The sequence below is a fragment of the Brienomyrus brachyistius genome, chromosome 10 (genome assembly GCF_023856365.1).
Source record: "Brienomyrus brachyistius isolate T26 chromosome 10, BBRACH_0.4, whole genome shotgun sequence".
NCBI lineage: Eukaryota > Metazoa > Chordata > Actinopteri > Osteoglossiformes > Mormyridae > Brienomyrus > Brienomyrus brachyistius.
In genome coordinates, this window is record NC_064542.1 from 28,224,901 (window position 1) to 28,239,030 (window position 14,130).

General features: G+C 47.1%; 1 protein-coding gene across 1 annotated transcript; it reads left to right on the forward strand.

The window, feature by feature from the left end:
- The first annotated feature begins 319 nt into the window (after positions 1-319).
- Positions 320-3,264, forward strand: LOC125750852 (homeobox protein CDX-1-like). The gene is made up of 3 exons (XM_049029168.1): positions 320-752; positions 2,789-2,934; positions 3,031-3,264. The coding sequence occupies exons 1-3, from the start codon at positions 320-322 to the stop codon at positions 3,262-3,264; spliced, it is 813 nt and encodes a 270-aa protein (XP_048885125.1).
- The last annotated feature ends 10,866 nt before the right edge of the window (positions 3,265-14,130 follow it).

A 14,130-nucleotide genomic window follows, 5' to 3' on the forward strand; every position in this document is an offset into this window, starting at 1 on the left:
CTGGGGGGGGATATAGGAGGTGCATTTTGGCGGGGTTGTCGATTCCTCATTCGAATGCAAATGCCATGGGTCTCAGGCCCGTTCTGACGTCAGGCGGTCCCTGGTATACCTTTGCCAGCAGCACCTTGTCAACAGACCTGAATCATGTGCGATTGAGACGCATCTGCAGGAAGTACGTCGCAGCGCTATCAGTCTGCAGGGCCGCACTGGACTACTCTACAGGCATCTAGCAGAAGGTGCTCAGGGAGCAGTAAGACCTTTGGCTTTTGAGTAGCTATTATGTCCCCATAAAAATATTTAGCTGCCGTGTTTGCGAATCATGTACGTGGGTTATCTTGTGGATAAAGAGAGCAATATGTACCACCAAGGACCTATGAGGCGCTCCATTAATCTTCCTCCGCAGAACTTTGCGCCCAGCGCGCAGTACTCCGACTTTACGGGGTATCACCATGTACCCAACATGGAGAACCACACGCAGCCCACAGCGGCCTGGGGCTCTCATTACGGCGCACCAAGGGAGGACTGGGGCGCCTACGGCCTGGGACCCCCTAATAACGTACCTACATCCATGAACACCTCATCACCCGGCCAGGTCCCGTACTGCTCCCCCGACTATAACTCAATGCACCCGGCCGGATCATCGGTTTTGCAGCAGCCACCAGAGAATATTAATGTCGCACAACTGTCCCCAGAAAGAGAGGGACGCAGTTCGTATCAGTGGATGAACAAAACTGTCCAATCGTCTTCTACCGGTAAGTAGGAAAAAAGAGCTGGTCTTTACCACAATGTTTTCGGATTCTACTTCATTTGTCCTGAATCAGAGTGTCGCGTTAAAACTGTCAAAGTGTAAATAAGACAATTACACTATATGTAGCTGTATAGTATGCCTATGTGCTACATAAGAATATATAGCCTTATACTATTAAACACCACCAATTACATAATACGTACAGTAAATTGGAATTTCGCGTATTTTAGGCCCCCTTATAATGTATAAGGAAAATTCTAGACTGGATTTGCTTGTTTGTTTTAAAAGTACCTATGAAATGTAATTTAACTTAAGATGTAAAATTCTGCAGGTCAAATAAGCAAATCTAGTCTATCAACAAACCGTACAGTGCATGTTTGTTCAATAGATGCATGCATAAAATAAATATACTTCATTTTTAATGTTGTAAAATATATCGAATAGGCCAATAAATAAATAGATATATCAAGCTAATCAAAATACGACTAGATATTTATTGTAATAATAATGCAGACAATACGTTGATGAGCGATTCTTAAAATATTCAACAGGCAGAAATTTTATATGGGCAGCAAAGTCTTGGCCTAATTGTGAAATAATGAAACTGGGAAACAAAACTGCAATGAAAAATAATTGTACGTGATATTTCGGTATTGAAACATGATGTGATGTTTATCAAACGGTTAATCGGGGTGTTGTAAGATGCCAGTGAAAATGTGATATGGATTGATTTTATGGATGCTATGGTAGATCTGCACATTAGATCTGTTTTGTGCGTAAAACGCCAGACACTCTTGTAATGCTAATGTCTCCACTCCCGTAAACTTAATGTGAGGTCCATTTTCCTGGGCGACATTGTCTCAGGGTTTCGGTGTTATCTGTCATGTTCAGGCGGCGGCCCCTTCTAACCCTTGGTTTTACTTTGATATGCACCAACGTTTCTTCCTCGGTCTCCATTATTCAAAGGTTATATTGCCCGGAAAGGGCGATGATTTTCACAGCAAATAAAGACCCAAGTCCCTTTCGTACTGCCAAAGGTTCTGTTCACTCAAACGAGAAGTCATTACTAAAGAAAGAGCCACTTCATATCTCACTACCTATTAAAATTAACCGCTTGCGAACTATTATTCATTATAACCGAATCCTTAGTGAAATAGAATTTCGCCAATGGCATTCACACTAACTCAAAATTAATAGCACATTCATGTTTTATCTTCCTTACTAGACCTAAACAAAATTAAATGCGAATATTTTTACGTAGCACTATAAATCAAGATGTTATTATTTCTGTAAGATGAAAGGGCACCGACCCTCTTTACTGTTTGTAAATCAAACAAGTCGGACCTGATGTGGACCAGAGAAATTTCTGCGATAGTATCGCCTTGTGAGCCCTTTGTGAGACGCGTGTTGCCGCTTAACACTTCAATGGGGTTTGGCTCATTTTTCCGAAGCCCTTTGTTCTGCAGTTTGTTCAAAAGTCACATCAAAGAGCATCTGCAGCGCAATTTGCATACGCAGCGACAAAGCGAGAAGCTCTCAACTCCCAGCCACATAAATCTCGATTTTAAAATAGGCCTAAAGCTGTCATTTACCGATGACTTAATGATTTAATTAAATATTTTGCTGCAATATAGCAACGATATCTTGATGATGATTTGGCATGCATTATTGTCTTTTTAACCTTTATTAGAGCATTAGGGATTAAATTTAACTTGACTCAATGTCCACACACACTATTGTACAATAATCAAGATTAATTTTTATTTGTCTGTATTTTTACACTTGTAAGTCATCAGCTCCAAATGAAAATGTGCACATTTAAAGTACGTTTGTTTTTTTTATATAAAAAAAACAAACGCTTATGAAATAATGTAGGACGAGCAGTTTTGGGAAATGGACGGATGCGTGGATGAGTAGTATGACTCCTTAATAATATTCCCACTGTTTCATAGTGAAGTCGAATTTATTCGCAATTAAAGTTCCTTCGTGTTCATTTTCAATACCTACCCATTAATCGTATGATCATTACATTCTTTATAGGCAAAACGAGGACGAAGGAAAAATACAGAGTCGTTTACACAGATCATCAGCGGCTGGAGCTAGAAAAGGAATTTCATTACAATCGATACATCACGATTAGGAGGAAGTCTGAGCTGGCCGTCAACCTGGGCCTTTCGGAGCGACAGGTAAGCAGGGCGCCGTCAGCCCGAGAGCAGCCGAGCCGTGAACGGAGGGTGCATTATTTGAGATGCTTATATCCAATTCTGCTGCTTCTCCGACAGGTGAAAATCTGGTTTCAAAACCGCAGAGCGAAAGAAAGGAAGCTGATCAAAAAGAAAATGGGCCAGTGCGATGGAAGCGGCGGCTCAGTTCACAGCGACCCCGGCTCCGTGAGCCCGCTGGCCGTGCCCGGCTCGCTGAGTCCGTCGGACATCCACGGATCCCTGTATCCACCGCCGGGCATGAACGCTTTGCCACCGATTGGGAATATACAGCAAGTCACTGTGGGCCAGTAAACTCCTGCTGGGAACTTTGCAACTTTAACTGAGCACTCCATCACGCTGCGAGGACGACGCAGCGCGACCCGTTAACGTGGATTTATAAATTATTCCAAGAGCAAAGTCCTTTTAAGCCCGTGCTGTGGATTATAATACAGATGTTTCAAATGGAAAATGCTGGCGGCTCTTCGAAAAAGATTCTTTTAATAGGTTATTTTTAAAAAGAAAGCGGAAAACAATGTCTGTATGGGCCAGAACTAAATATTATTGGTTCTTGTATGACTTATTAAAATATAAATAGGCCCATCATTTTCTGTACGTGTCGAGAACGAGTGTTTACATGTTTGTAAATAAAAGTAATCGGGTGCATTTTAATTGCACTGTCTTCCTACCTCTGTAAATGTGGAAAAAGCTCTTTACACTGCCACGAGCTTTCGGATTAGACGTCAGTGCCCCTTTTTCATACGTATACGGGTACATTTTAAAACTTTGGTGTCAATTACATACGGGTATGACGTTTGATGGAAACGTTTATAATGCAAATAAAAGGATTTTTCCCCCCGAAATTGGTCAAGTTTACTATGTGACTGGTAGAATATATCGAAAATAATATAATGATGGCATCGCTGCTGTAGGTCTGTGTTTTTCTGTCGTAATCGAATATTATTATTCGTATCTCTACTGTCAGATGTTAAGGTACGAGGGCGAAGCAATACACTTTTATCTGAGGATGCAATTGAAGTACATTCCTAGTATATTGATTCACGAACACGTTCGAACTTACAAATAGCTGACGCTATTTAGAATAAAATTGGCAGGCATTTAACTCTTAATTTTAAATTGTCTTACGAGAAATAAAAATAAATTTTGTTCCGTGATTTTCTGTGTAATTCAATAGTATAAATACAATGGGCCTCGTTCGGTAGGCCTATCTTTCATTTTACAGGCGCTCATTCAGCACTGGATAGCGTTGGAAAAACATCCCCTAATTTTATAAACCCTTTAAAATTTCACCTTTACTATCTAACTCAGCTAACCCTAAGTGTACTGCAGTTAGCTTTCACTGGTCTATAAAGTCATTTTATGGGCAGTTAAATTACTAGTTAAATTTATTACTTAGAGAGTTATTCCTCTCTGCTAATTCTAGTCTTACAGGTAGGATTTAAAGCAGGTATGTAATTGCTCTTCTGTCTGTATTTAAAGGATTTTGTTGACCAGTGACATTAAAATCAGTGTCACCTCACCTGTCTGCTATATGAAGCGATAAAGACGACCTGCAGAGGAGGGTGTTATCGTTTGGGGTAATATCCTAAATATCCTCATCAGGGCTGTGGGGATCAGAGTTTATGGACACAAGGCAGGGAATAACCCAGGATGGCGTACTAACCCATCACAGGGCAGACTCACACACACCAGTCACTCACACACCATTCACAGCTATGGGCAATTTGGCAACCCAGATGAACCTCACATGTTGTTGGACGTTGGAGGGAAACCCAAGTACCCAGAGGAAACCCCACGATGACACGTGGAGAGCATGGAAACCCCACACATGTGGAGCCATGGTGGAGACACTAACCATAGTACGCAGTGTGGGAAACAGCACTGCTAAGCACTGCACCACCATGCTGCCCCAACAAAGCAATCACTTTGACTAACAGAATTGTCATTAAAGAGAGAAACTAATAATGTAAATAAAAATATCACTGGTTATTTTTGATGCAGGTGTGACTCTTTTAATTGCCGTGACTTTAGGCGGGCTGTTTACCCCTGGAGGGAAGGACTGTTAATCCCCTTCACAGGGTATTAATCTCATACTAATTAGGGTTAACCAGCTAACAGCAGCCCTACTGTGGGTGGGTAGATGGAAGCTGGCCACTTCCAGCAGCACTTTAGGGTTGACCCCAAGCTGGGTTTTACACTCTTACACACGTCGGCTGACTCCATTCAGGGTGTCACTGACTGCTCGCGGGATTTAATAACTCATAGTCACACACGGCACCATGTCACCGTCTGAACGGGGAGACGAGGCAGGAGGCCTGACATTTCGGGACCTCAGGGTCATAATTCAGTCAGACGGGTCAGTCACGCTTAATCGGTTTGATAAATGTAGTTTGGCTGGAATAAATCCTGATCAGCCAGACGGTTGGTCTGAGAGCAACCATGTAGGGGCAGGTGAGGATGGATGAATGATGGATGGATGGATGGATACTTTATTATTATTGCAGAAGAAAATTGCAGGTTTATTGTAACACAATACGCACATTTAGACAGTAAAAAGACATTTAGACATGAATACATAGTAACAATAAATAATAAAAGACAATACAAAATAACAGTGTAAATAATGCCAGAGAAAGTATCACACAGAATTCTGTAGTATTGGCTCAGAATAGTATCACACAGTGGGCTGTTCTGTGAATGAATGAATGTTCTGTGAATGTCCAATGAAAAGTGCCTAAGCGGTTCAGATCCATTCAGACGGTTGTTGGTCGGTGACTCATAAAGTTTAATGGTTGAAGGTAGGGATGACCTTGTATAGTGCTCCTTGGAGTAGGGGAACTGTCTGTCTGTTGCTGAAGATGCTTCTCTGTTTAGCCAAAATGACGGGCAGGGGGTGGGGGTCACTGTCCTGCACTTTCCTGAGTGATCACTTTGTTCCACCTCCAGAACTGTAACTGTATGACTAGATAAAGGAGGCCATCTTCACAACCAAGCCACCTCCCCCAGCACCGGGTGGGTCCGTCTCCATGTTGACGCGAGTCCGGGGTGGAAACGAGAGGGGGCCGCACTAGGCTGTGGGAGGGTGCAGACAGGGCAGACCAGGGGAAGTGCAGGGCAATAAAATGTACCTCCAGTATTGTGACCCGGGGTGACAGGTGATGGAGGAGGTCGCGATTATGATGATTGAGGGTCCTGGTTCTGCCCTTTTCGGGCTTTCTGCTGTGGGTCTTTGGCTGTTTGCAAAGGGGCCTCTGCATCCTGTCATAAAAGATTACGACCCCCCGCTTTTACGGCGCTCGGGCCCTCAGAGGAACGGCCCCTCATTCATGCTGCCTGTGGCTTATCTGGCCCTTTTTGTCCTTCGCTGGACTGAGAGGTTAGCAAATTACAAGCGACAATTTCTCCGCATCTCTGGAGCACATCTGCTCAAAATCTACCTGTTTATTTAAGCACCTTTGATCTGTTTCAGGATCCCTGGGATCTGATCTCAGACCTGCAAGCCGCGGAGGAGATCGCTGGCTTTTCTCTTTTTTCTCCTGTGTTTTGGCCGGACAGCCACAGCCTGTGCTGGGTTTCTCTAGCTTCGTTTATACAGGCCAGCAGCCAGCCCCTCCAGCTCACGGCGTATTGGGTGCAAGACGAATAGCGGCAAATTAAAAAAGGCCATGGCTATGGAGAGTAGCCCCTCAGTGGGGGCCTTCCAGTCAGGCTGACATGGTTGTTTCTGGGTGCCTGTGCTGTTTCTGGGTGCCTGTGCTGTTTCTGGGTGCCTGTACTATTTCTGGGTGTCTGTGCTGTCTCTGAGTGTCTGTGCTGTTTCTGAGTGTCTGTGCTGTTTCTGGGTGTCTGTACTATTTCTGGGTGCCTGTGCTGTTTCTGGGTGCCTGTGCTATTTCTGGGTGTCTGTGCTGTTTCTGAGTGTCTGTGCTATTTCTGGGTGCCTGTGCTGTTTCTGAGTGTCTGTGCTGTTTCTGGGTGCCTGTGCTGCCTCTTTATGGCATTCTGCTCCCCGCAGGCTAGCTAACTGCTCTGTGACACATTTCTGCATCTGTGCTGTCTGGAGTTTCACCAAAGCAACATCTCAGTCCCGTGAGTAGTATCCCCCCTCCCCCCATGTGCAGCGGGTGCATCTGTGTACTGACCCTCACCCTGTTCCTACAACGTTGTTTGCTAAAGCAGCACAGGGGAGACCCCTGTCTAAAGTGTTACCATCATCGGCACAAAGTGGAAATTGCTGGTTGCTTTAATGGATTCAGAGTCCATAATAGAGAAAGCTGTGTCTAATTATTGTGTAGCGAGTGAATCTAGATCAGGACCAAAGGAGAGTGTCTTATTTCAGCAGCGTGACCAGGAGGTGCTTTTAGAAACCACTGAAATGGGGAGATATTAAGAACATTCCAGAATTGGTGCGGATTTTCTGTCCCCCCAGGAAATTTTAAATAATTCATGTACAAAATACTAAAGTGGGGACTTGCTGTGTAACTTATAGCTGTACAGAGATGAAATGTAAGTATTGTTGTAAAGAAAAAGTGGTTCCAAAATATTATCAAAAATATCAGGCTCTCAAGTGCCCCCTAAAATGGCATGTTTTCTCATTTACCAATTCCATGATTATCAATGTGCATGTCAAATATAATAATTAAAATAAGTTTTAAATTGACTTTTTTATGATTTTGTTCATATACACCATGTCTCTTGTAGTTGTTAAAACAATTGATCATCATTTTAAATAACTGCAGTTGGATACTGGGGGCAGCATGGTGTCACAGTGGTTTGCACTGTCGCCTCACACCTCTCCACCATGGCTCCATGTGTGTGGAGTTTGCATGTTCTTCCTGTGTCATGGGGGGGTTTCCTCTGGGTGCTCCGATTTCCCTCCACAGTCCAAAAACATGCGGAGGTTAATTGGTGTATGGTGCATGAGTGTGTTCTGCAATGGGTTGGTGCCCCATCTCGGGCTGTTCCCACCTCCGTGGTGGGTTGGTGCCCCATCTCGGGCTGTTCCCGCCTCTGCGGTGGGTTGGCGCCCCATCTTGGGCTGTTCCCACCTCCGTGGTGGGTTGGTGCCCCATCTCGGGCTGTTCCCCACCTCTGCGGTGGGTTGGCGCCCCATCTCGGGCTGTTCCCGCCTCTGCGGTGGGTTGGCGCCCCATCTTGGGCTGTTCCCACCTCCGCGGTGGGTTGGCGCCCCATCTTGGGCTGTTCCCGTCTCCGCGGTGGGTTGGCGCCCCATCTTGGGCTGTACCCCACCTCTGCGGTGGGTTGGTGCCCCATCTCGGGCTGTTCCCGCCTCTGTGGTGGGTTGGCGTCCCAACTTGGGCTGTTCCCGCCTCTGTGGTGGGTTGGTGCCCCATCTTGGGCTGTTCCCGCCTCCGCGGTGGGTTGGCGCCCCATCTTGGGCTGTTCCCGCCTCTGTGGTGGGTTGGCGCCCCATCTTGGGCTGTTCCCGCCTCTGCGGTGGGTTGGTGCCCCATCTTGGGCTGTTCCCGCCTCTGTGGTGGGTTGGTGCCCCATCTTGGGCTGTTCCCGCCTCTGCGGTGGGTTAGTGCCCCATCTTGGGCTGTTCCCGCCTCCGTGGTGGGTTGGCGCCCCATCTTGGGCTGTTCCCGCCTCTGCGGTGGGTTGGTGCCCCATCTTGGGCTGTTCCCGCCTCCGCGGTGGGTTGGCGCCCCATCTTGGGCTGTTCCCGCCTCCGTGGTGGGTTGGCGCCCCAACTTGGGCTGTTCCCGCCTCCGCGGTGGGTTGGCGCCCCATCTTGGGCTGTTCCCGCCTCCGTGGTGGGTTGGCGCCCCAACTTGGGCTGTTCCCGCCTCCGCGGTGGGTTGGCGCCCCAACTTGGGCTGTTCCCGCCTCTGTGGTGGGTTGGCGTCCCAACTTGGGCTGTTCCCGCCTCTGCGGTGGGTTGGTGCCCCATCTTGGGCTGTTCCCGCCTCTGCGGTGGGTTGGTGCCCCATCTCGGGTTGTTCCCGCCTCTGTGGTGGGTTGGCGTCCCAACTTGGGCTGTTCCCGCCTCTGTGGTGGGTTGGTGCCCCATCTTGGGCTGTTCCCGCCTCCGCGGTGGGTTGGCGCCCCATCTTGGGCTGTTCCCGCCTCTGTGGTGGGTTGGCGCCCCATCTTGGGCTGTTCCCGCCTCTGCGGTGGGTTGGTGCCCCATCTTGGGCTGTTCCCGCCTCTGTGGTGGGTTGGTGCCCCATCTTGGGCTGTTCCCGCCTCTGCGGTGGGTTAGTGCCCCATCTTGGGCTGTTCCCGCCTCCGTGGTGGGTTGGCGCCCCATCTTGGGCTGTTCCCGCCTCTGCGGTGGGTTGGTGCCCCATCTTGGGCTGTTCCCGCCTCCGCGGTGGGTTGGCGCCCCATCTTGGGCTGTTCCCGCCTCCGTGGTGGGTTGGCGCCCCAACTTGGGCTGTTCCCGCCTCCGCGGTGGGTTGGCGCCCCATCTTGGGCTGTTCCCGCCTCCGTGGTGGGTTGGCGCCCCAACTTGGGCTGTTCCCGCCTCTGTGGTGGGTTGGCGCCCCATCTTGGGCTGTTCCCGCCTCTGCAGTGGGATTGATAATTATGCACATGTGTCCAACAACATGCGTGCAGCTATTTTACTGAAACCTATTTAGCCCTGCAGAGGACGAGAATAAAACAGTGTGACATGACACAGAGAAAATGACGTCATCGAGCCAATTGCTAACACCATTTAATTTCCTCTTTTTTATATTTTATCTTTTCATCCTTGATTGTGTCACGCTAACCAATGCAACCCTGATACTCATATTATCAGAATGAGAATTTCAGTTTTTCTTTATTTATATAACTAAGTTTGTCCCTGACTCTAACAGTAATGTCACTTCCCGCAATAAGCATCTATTGCTGAGAAAAACACTTCAACACCGTTACCGTACCGTTTTTATTAAAATAATCTTAAATGATTTTCTCAGCTCACAAGGGTTTAACTTATTGTCATCTAATACTTTGAACAATCAAACACATAATGTACATTTGAAATATTGGAAAATAAATACTGAAATTAGTTATAAAAATAAGTGTAACTATTGAAAAGTTGGGCGTGGTGTGTTTCAAAGTTGCTTTGAAATGAATATGTGAAGTCTTATCTAAAATTAAATGGATATTCAATGTGAATGTGGTTTTCTTTACTTGGTGGTAAAGGATTTGTTAAAGAGTACTTCTTTTTCCAGATTCCTGAGTATTTGTGTCAGAGTTGTGCTAAGCATAGCACACAGCAACTAAACCATCTCATAAAAAAGTGTACCTTTGATGCCTGAGCTGAACAAATTAGCAGTTTTCTTAAATACATAACAGAAAATAGTAAAATAAAGGTTTAGTTTTGAAATGGTCCTCCAGTTCTGGAATGAGCCAACTGCCCGTCTTCATCATAAGAAAAGTGCATCCTTAGAGAGAGCAGAAAGGTTAGCCAACGGCATGCTGACTAGGCTGTGATTGACAGCTGCACAGGACTAGCCCACCTGAGCACCTCGGCAAACCGGGTCCATTACCCAGTTCTCTGTCTGCCCTTTTATTTATCAGTAAAATTTACTAGTTGCTGGTTAGAAAAAATCCATCCATCCATCCATTTTCCAAACCGCTTATCCTACTGGGTCACGGGGGATCCGGAGTCTATCCCGGAAGCTATGGGCACGAGGCAGGGAACAACCCAGGATGGGGGGCCAGCCCATCGCAGGGTTAGCAAAAATGTTTATAATAATAAATAATAAATATTTTGGTGATTCTGTGTTATTGTGATATCCATTCAGAGAGCTGAGTATTTACCAGGGTGTGGGTACAGGGCGGGGTGGAGAGCGCCACCTACTGGGTGCATGGAAAACTCTGAGTTGTGTATCCATGCAGGACACTCTGTAACGGGGGGGGCATTCTGAGTTCTGCAGATGTCCACGGACACCCAAGTTAGACACAGGAGCAGGCTGGCATCACAGACAAAACTGGAGGTCAAGATGACCCCTGAACACAGAGAGGGCGGGGTCTGAGGGCAGCAACCAATGAAGGCGCGGAGTCCCTTGCTGGACGAACCTCCTTAAAGATGCCATGTAAGTATGCATGTATGGGGAGTCCCTCTGGGGGTTACACAGGTAAAGCTATTTTAGGACAGATTTAAATGTGACAGAAACATAAGGAAGCCTGACAAAAAATATGTTACAAGTTCAAGTAGCAGTGTGCAGCAGGAAGTGGAAGGAGGATGTTGCCTAGCAACAGGAACACAAACTGACATACAAAGGAGAAGCAACACATTCAGGGTGCAGTTCAGGCAGCTGCTGATGGTCCTGTGCTTTTCCTGGGAACCACCAGCAGGAAGGAGGGGGGGGGGCTGATCTCTGTCCCAGCAGGGAGCCCGATGGCCTTTAGCGGAGTGAAGGATTTGCTGGACCAAAGTTAACCATTGATGCTCCAGCACCTTCCAGACACACAAGCTGTGGGGGGGGGGGGCAGCTTTTCATCCATTAGGATCACATCAGCGCTCACACTACAGCAGCCCCCCCCCCCCACAGGGTTCAATGGCAGCCTGAGCTCCTGAACTTCCCACTTTCTCCACAGAATTGAAAAGAACAACATACTTAAGGGCACAAAGCAGGCCATTTCATTCATGGTTCCTTAATCACTGACAAAAGGCTTGAGGTCTCCTGGTAACTGCTTATCCAGTACAGGGTGAGTTTGAAGCCAGTCTCAGGAAGCGCGGGACAGGGGCTCATCCTGGCACCCCAACAATAATTCTCATTTTAAATTGAAATGGCTTGTTGAAAATGTTCGGCAAACTGCAGTGTTGTTTTACAGCTGCTTGACAGGATACGTTTTCTACTTGATGTAAAAACTTACCACAACACTTTTTATGCTATGTGTAGATGGATGTCTTCATTATTTTGTGCATAGAACACAGGACTGGTTCTGCGGTGCATTTTGATCTCATTTCTCCCTGATTTATGTCTGGAGTCTCCCCAAGCCCTCATTGCAGTCTGGGACAGTGGGGGGTACAGTCGCAGCCAACCCTCCTCGTAAAGCTGCTCACTCGGGTTTGGCCCTTAGTTTGATTTATAATCCCAGCTAAAGGTAGTTTTTAAGAAAGCCATTTACTCTATGGCAAATCAGATAAAAGGAAGAAGAATTGTAACAGGGACAGGGGTCTTTGGGGGTGCATGTGATAGGGACAGGGGTCTTAGGGGGTGCATGTGACAGGGACAGGGTGTTCTGGGGTGTATGTGACAGGGACAGGATGTTTTTAGGTGTATGTGACAGGGACAGGATGTTTTGGGGTGTATGTGACAGTGACAGGGTGTTTTGGGGTGTATGTGACAGTGACATACATCTTTGGGGTGTATGTGACAGGGACAGGATGTTTTGGGGTGTATGTGACAGGGACATACATCTTTGGGGTGTATGTGACAGGGACAGGATGTTTTGGGGTGTATGTGACAGGGACAGGATGTTTTGGGGTGTATGTGACAGGGACAGGATGTTTTGGGGTGTATGTGACAGTGACAGGGTGTTTTGGGGTGTATGTGACAGGGACAGGATGTTTTGGGGTGTATGTGACAGTGACAGGGTGTTTTGGGGTGTATGTGACAGTGACATACATCTTTGGGGTGTATGTGACAGTGACAGGGTGTTTTGGGGTGTATGTGACAGTGACAAGGTGTTTTGGGGTGTATGTGACAGTGACATACATCTTTGGGGTGTATGTGACAGGGACAGGGTGTTTTAAGGTGTAAGTGACAGCAGGATAATCTGAGAGGATGGGGAACCAGGAAGGTGGAGGACCAGACAAGGAAAGGAGCAGCTGTCTAGCTTCACCCTTGCCGCAAACTGAAGTGCTTTCAAATAAGAGAGCAACTACACCCTTTGCAAATAAAAAGTCATTGAAAACATTGAAAATATATCATTAAAACCTAGACATGTTTATCTGTATATTTCCATCTTTAAGCCACGGCAGTAAAACACGAAGAGGTGCCCTGCGGCACGTAAGGAGCTCAGCTGTGTTTGTCCTCTGACAGCTTGTTCACCACCTCATCCTCCTTTCTGATTCGCTGGCTTTCCTGGCTGTTTAATGCATAGATGTGCTTCACATGGTGGGAGCGACTGGAGGAGTTAAAAAAGACTGGTGTCCCTCCACCTCTCAGCTCAACAGCCCTGAACAACTCTTCGATTTAGCCGTCCAATTAAGTACCCGAGTAAAGGGTGTGGGGTACCACACGCACCCCCGCGCGTCCACACAGAGCGGGGAGCAGGTGCAGAACAGGTCAGCCTAGTAAAACGCCATCAGCTCATAAATCTACCCTCCTCCACCTACCTCTCACAGCCAGACATCCAGGCATCTGTTACAGGCCTGAGCCTACACCCCCACCTCCAGGCAAGGTCTGCCCCCCCCCCCAACAAGTCTACACAGCTGCATTGTGACATTAAGGTGTCAGAGTCCCATCCCTTAGATTTGGGGGGGGGGGGGTGACGTGACGGAAATGTAGCCTCTTATTTCCTGTTATCATTTGTCTGTTTTCTCTTGATTTATTTCTCCTTTGGTCTCCCCTGGCTGTGTCTGTGTACTTCCCCCTTGTTCAGTGGTCACATGACATCGGGACACAGCGCCTTTGTTTTGGCAAAGAAAACAGACGCAATCTGATCGCAAAACGTGGCAGGTTCACTTGCATACATACATTCGTCTTCCATACAGCTTATCCAGCTGGGGTCAGGGGGAGCCTGCAGGTCATCCCAGGAAGCAAGGGGCAGAAGCCCCTGGGTGGGATGCCGGTCCGTCAGACGCTCTGGATTAATAAGGAATCCGCAGAACTCTGGGAGAACCAGTAATAAGGTTGGGGTGAGATTCAAACACCGATGGGAGATGACAGCAACTCACTGAGCCACTGTGCCGCTCATGTGTGTGTGTCTGTGTGTGTTTGTGTGTGTCTGTGTGTGTGTGTTTGTGTGTGTCTGTGTGTCTGTGTGTGTCTGTGTGTGTTTGTGTGTGTGTGTTTGTGTGTGTGTGTGTCTGTGGGCGGGTTCCTGTTCACCAATTTGTAGGGACCAAATGTTCCCACAATGTGGTAAAAGCTGTTACTTTTTATCTTGTGGGGACATTTTTCAGGTAACCACAATATAAGCCTCAATTTTATAAAAATCTGTGAATACAATAAAAAAAATGAAATAGTCAAAAGT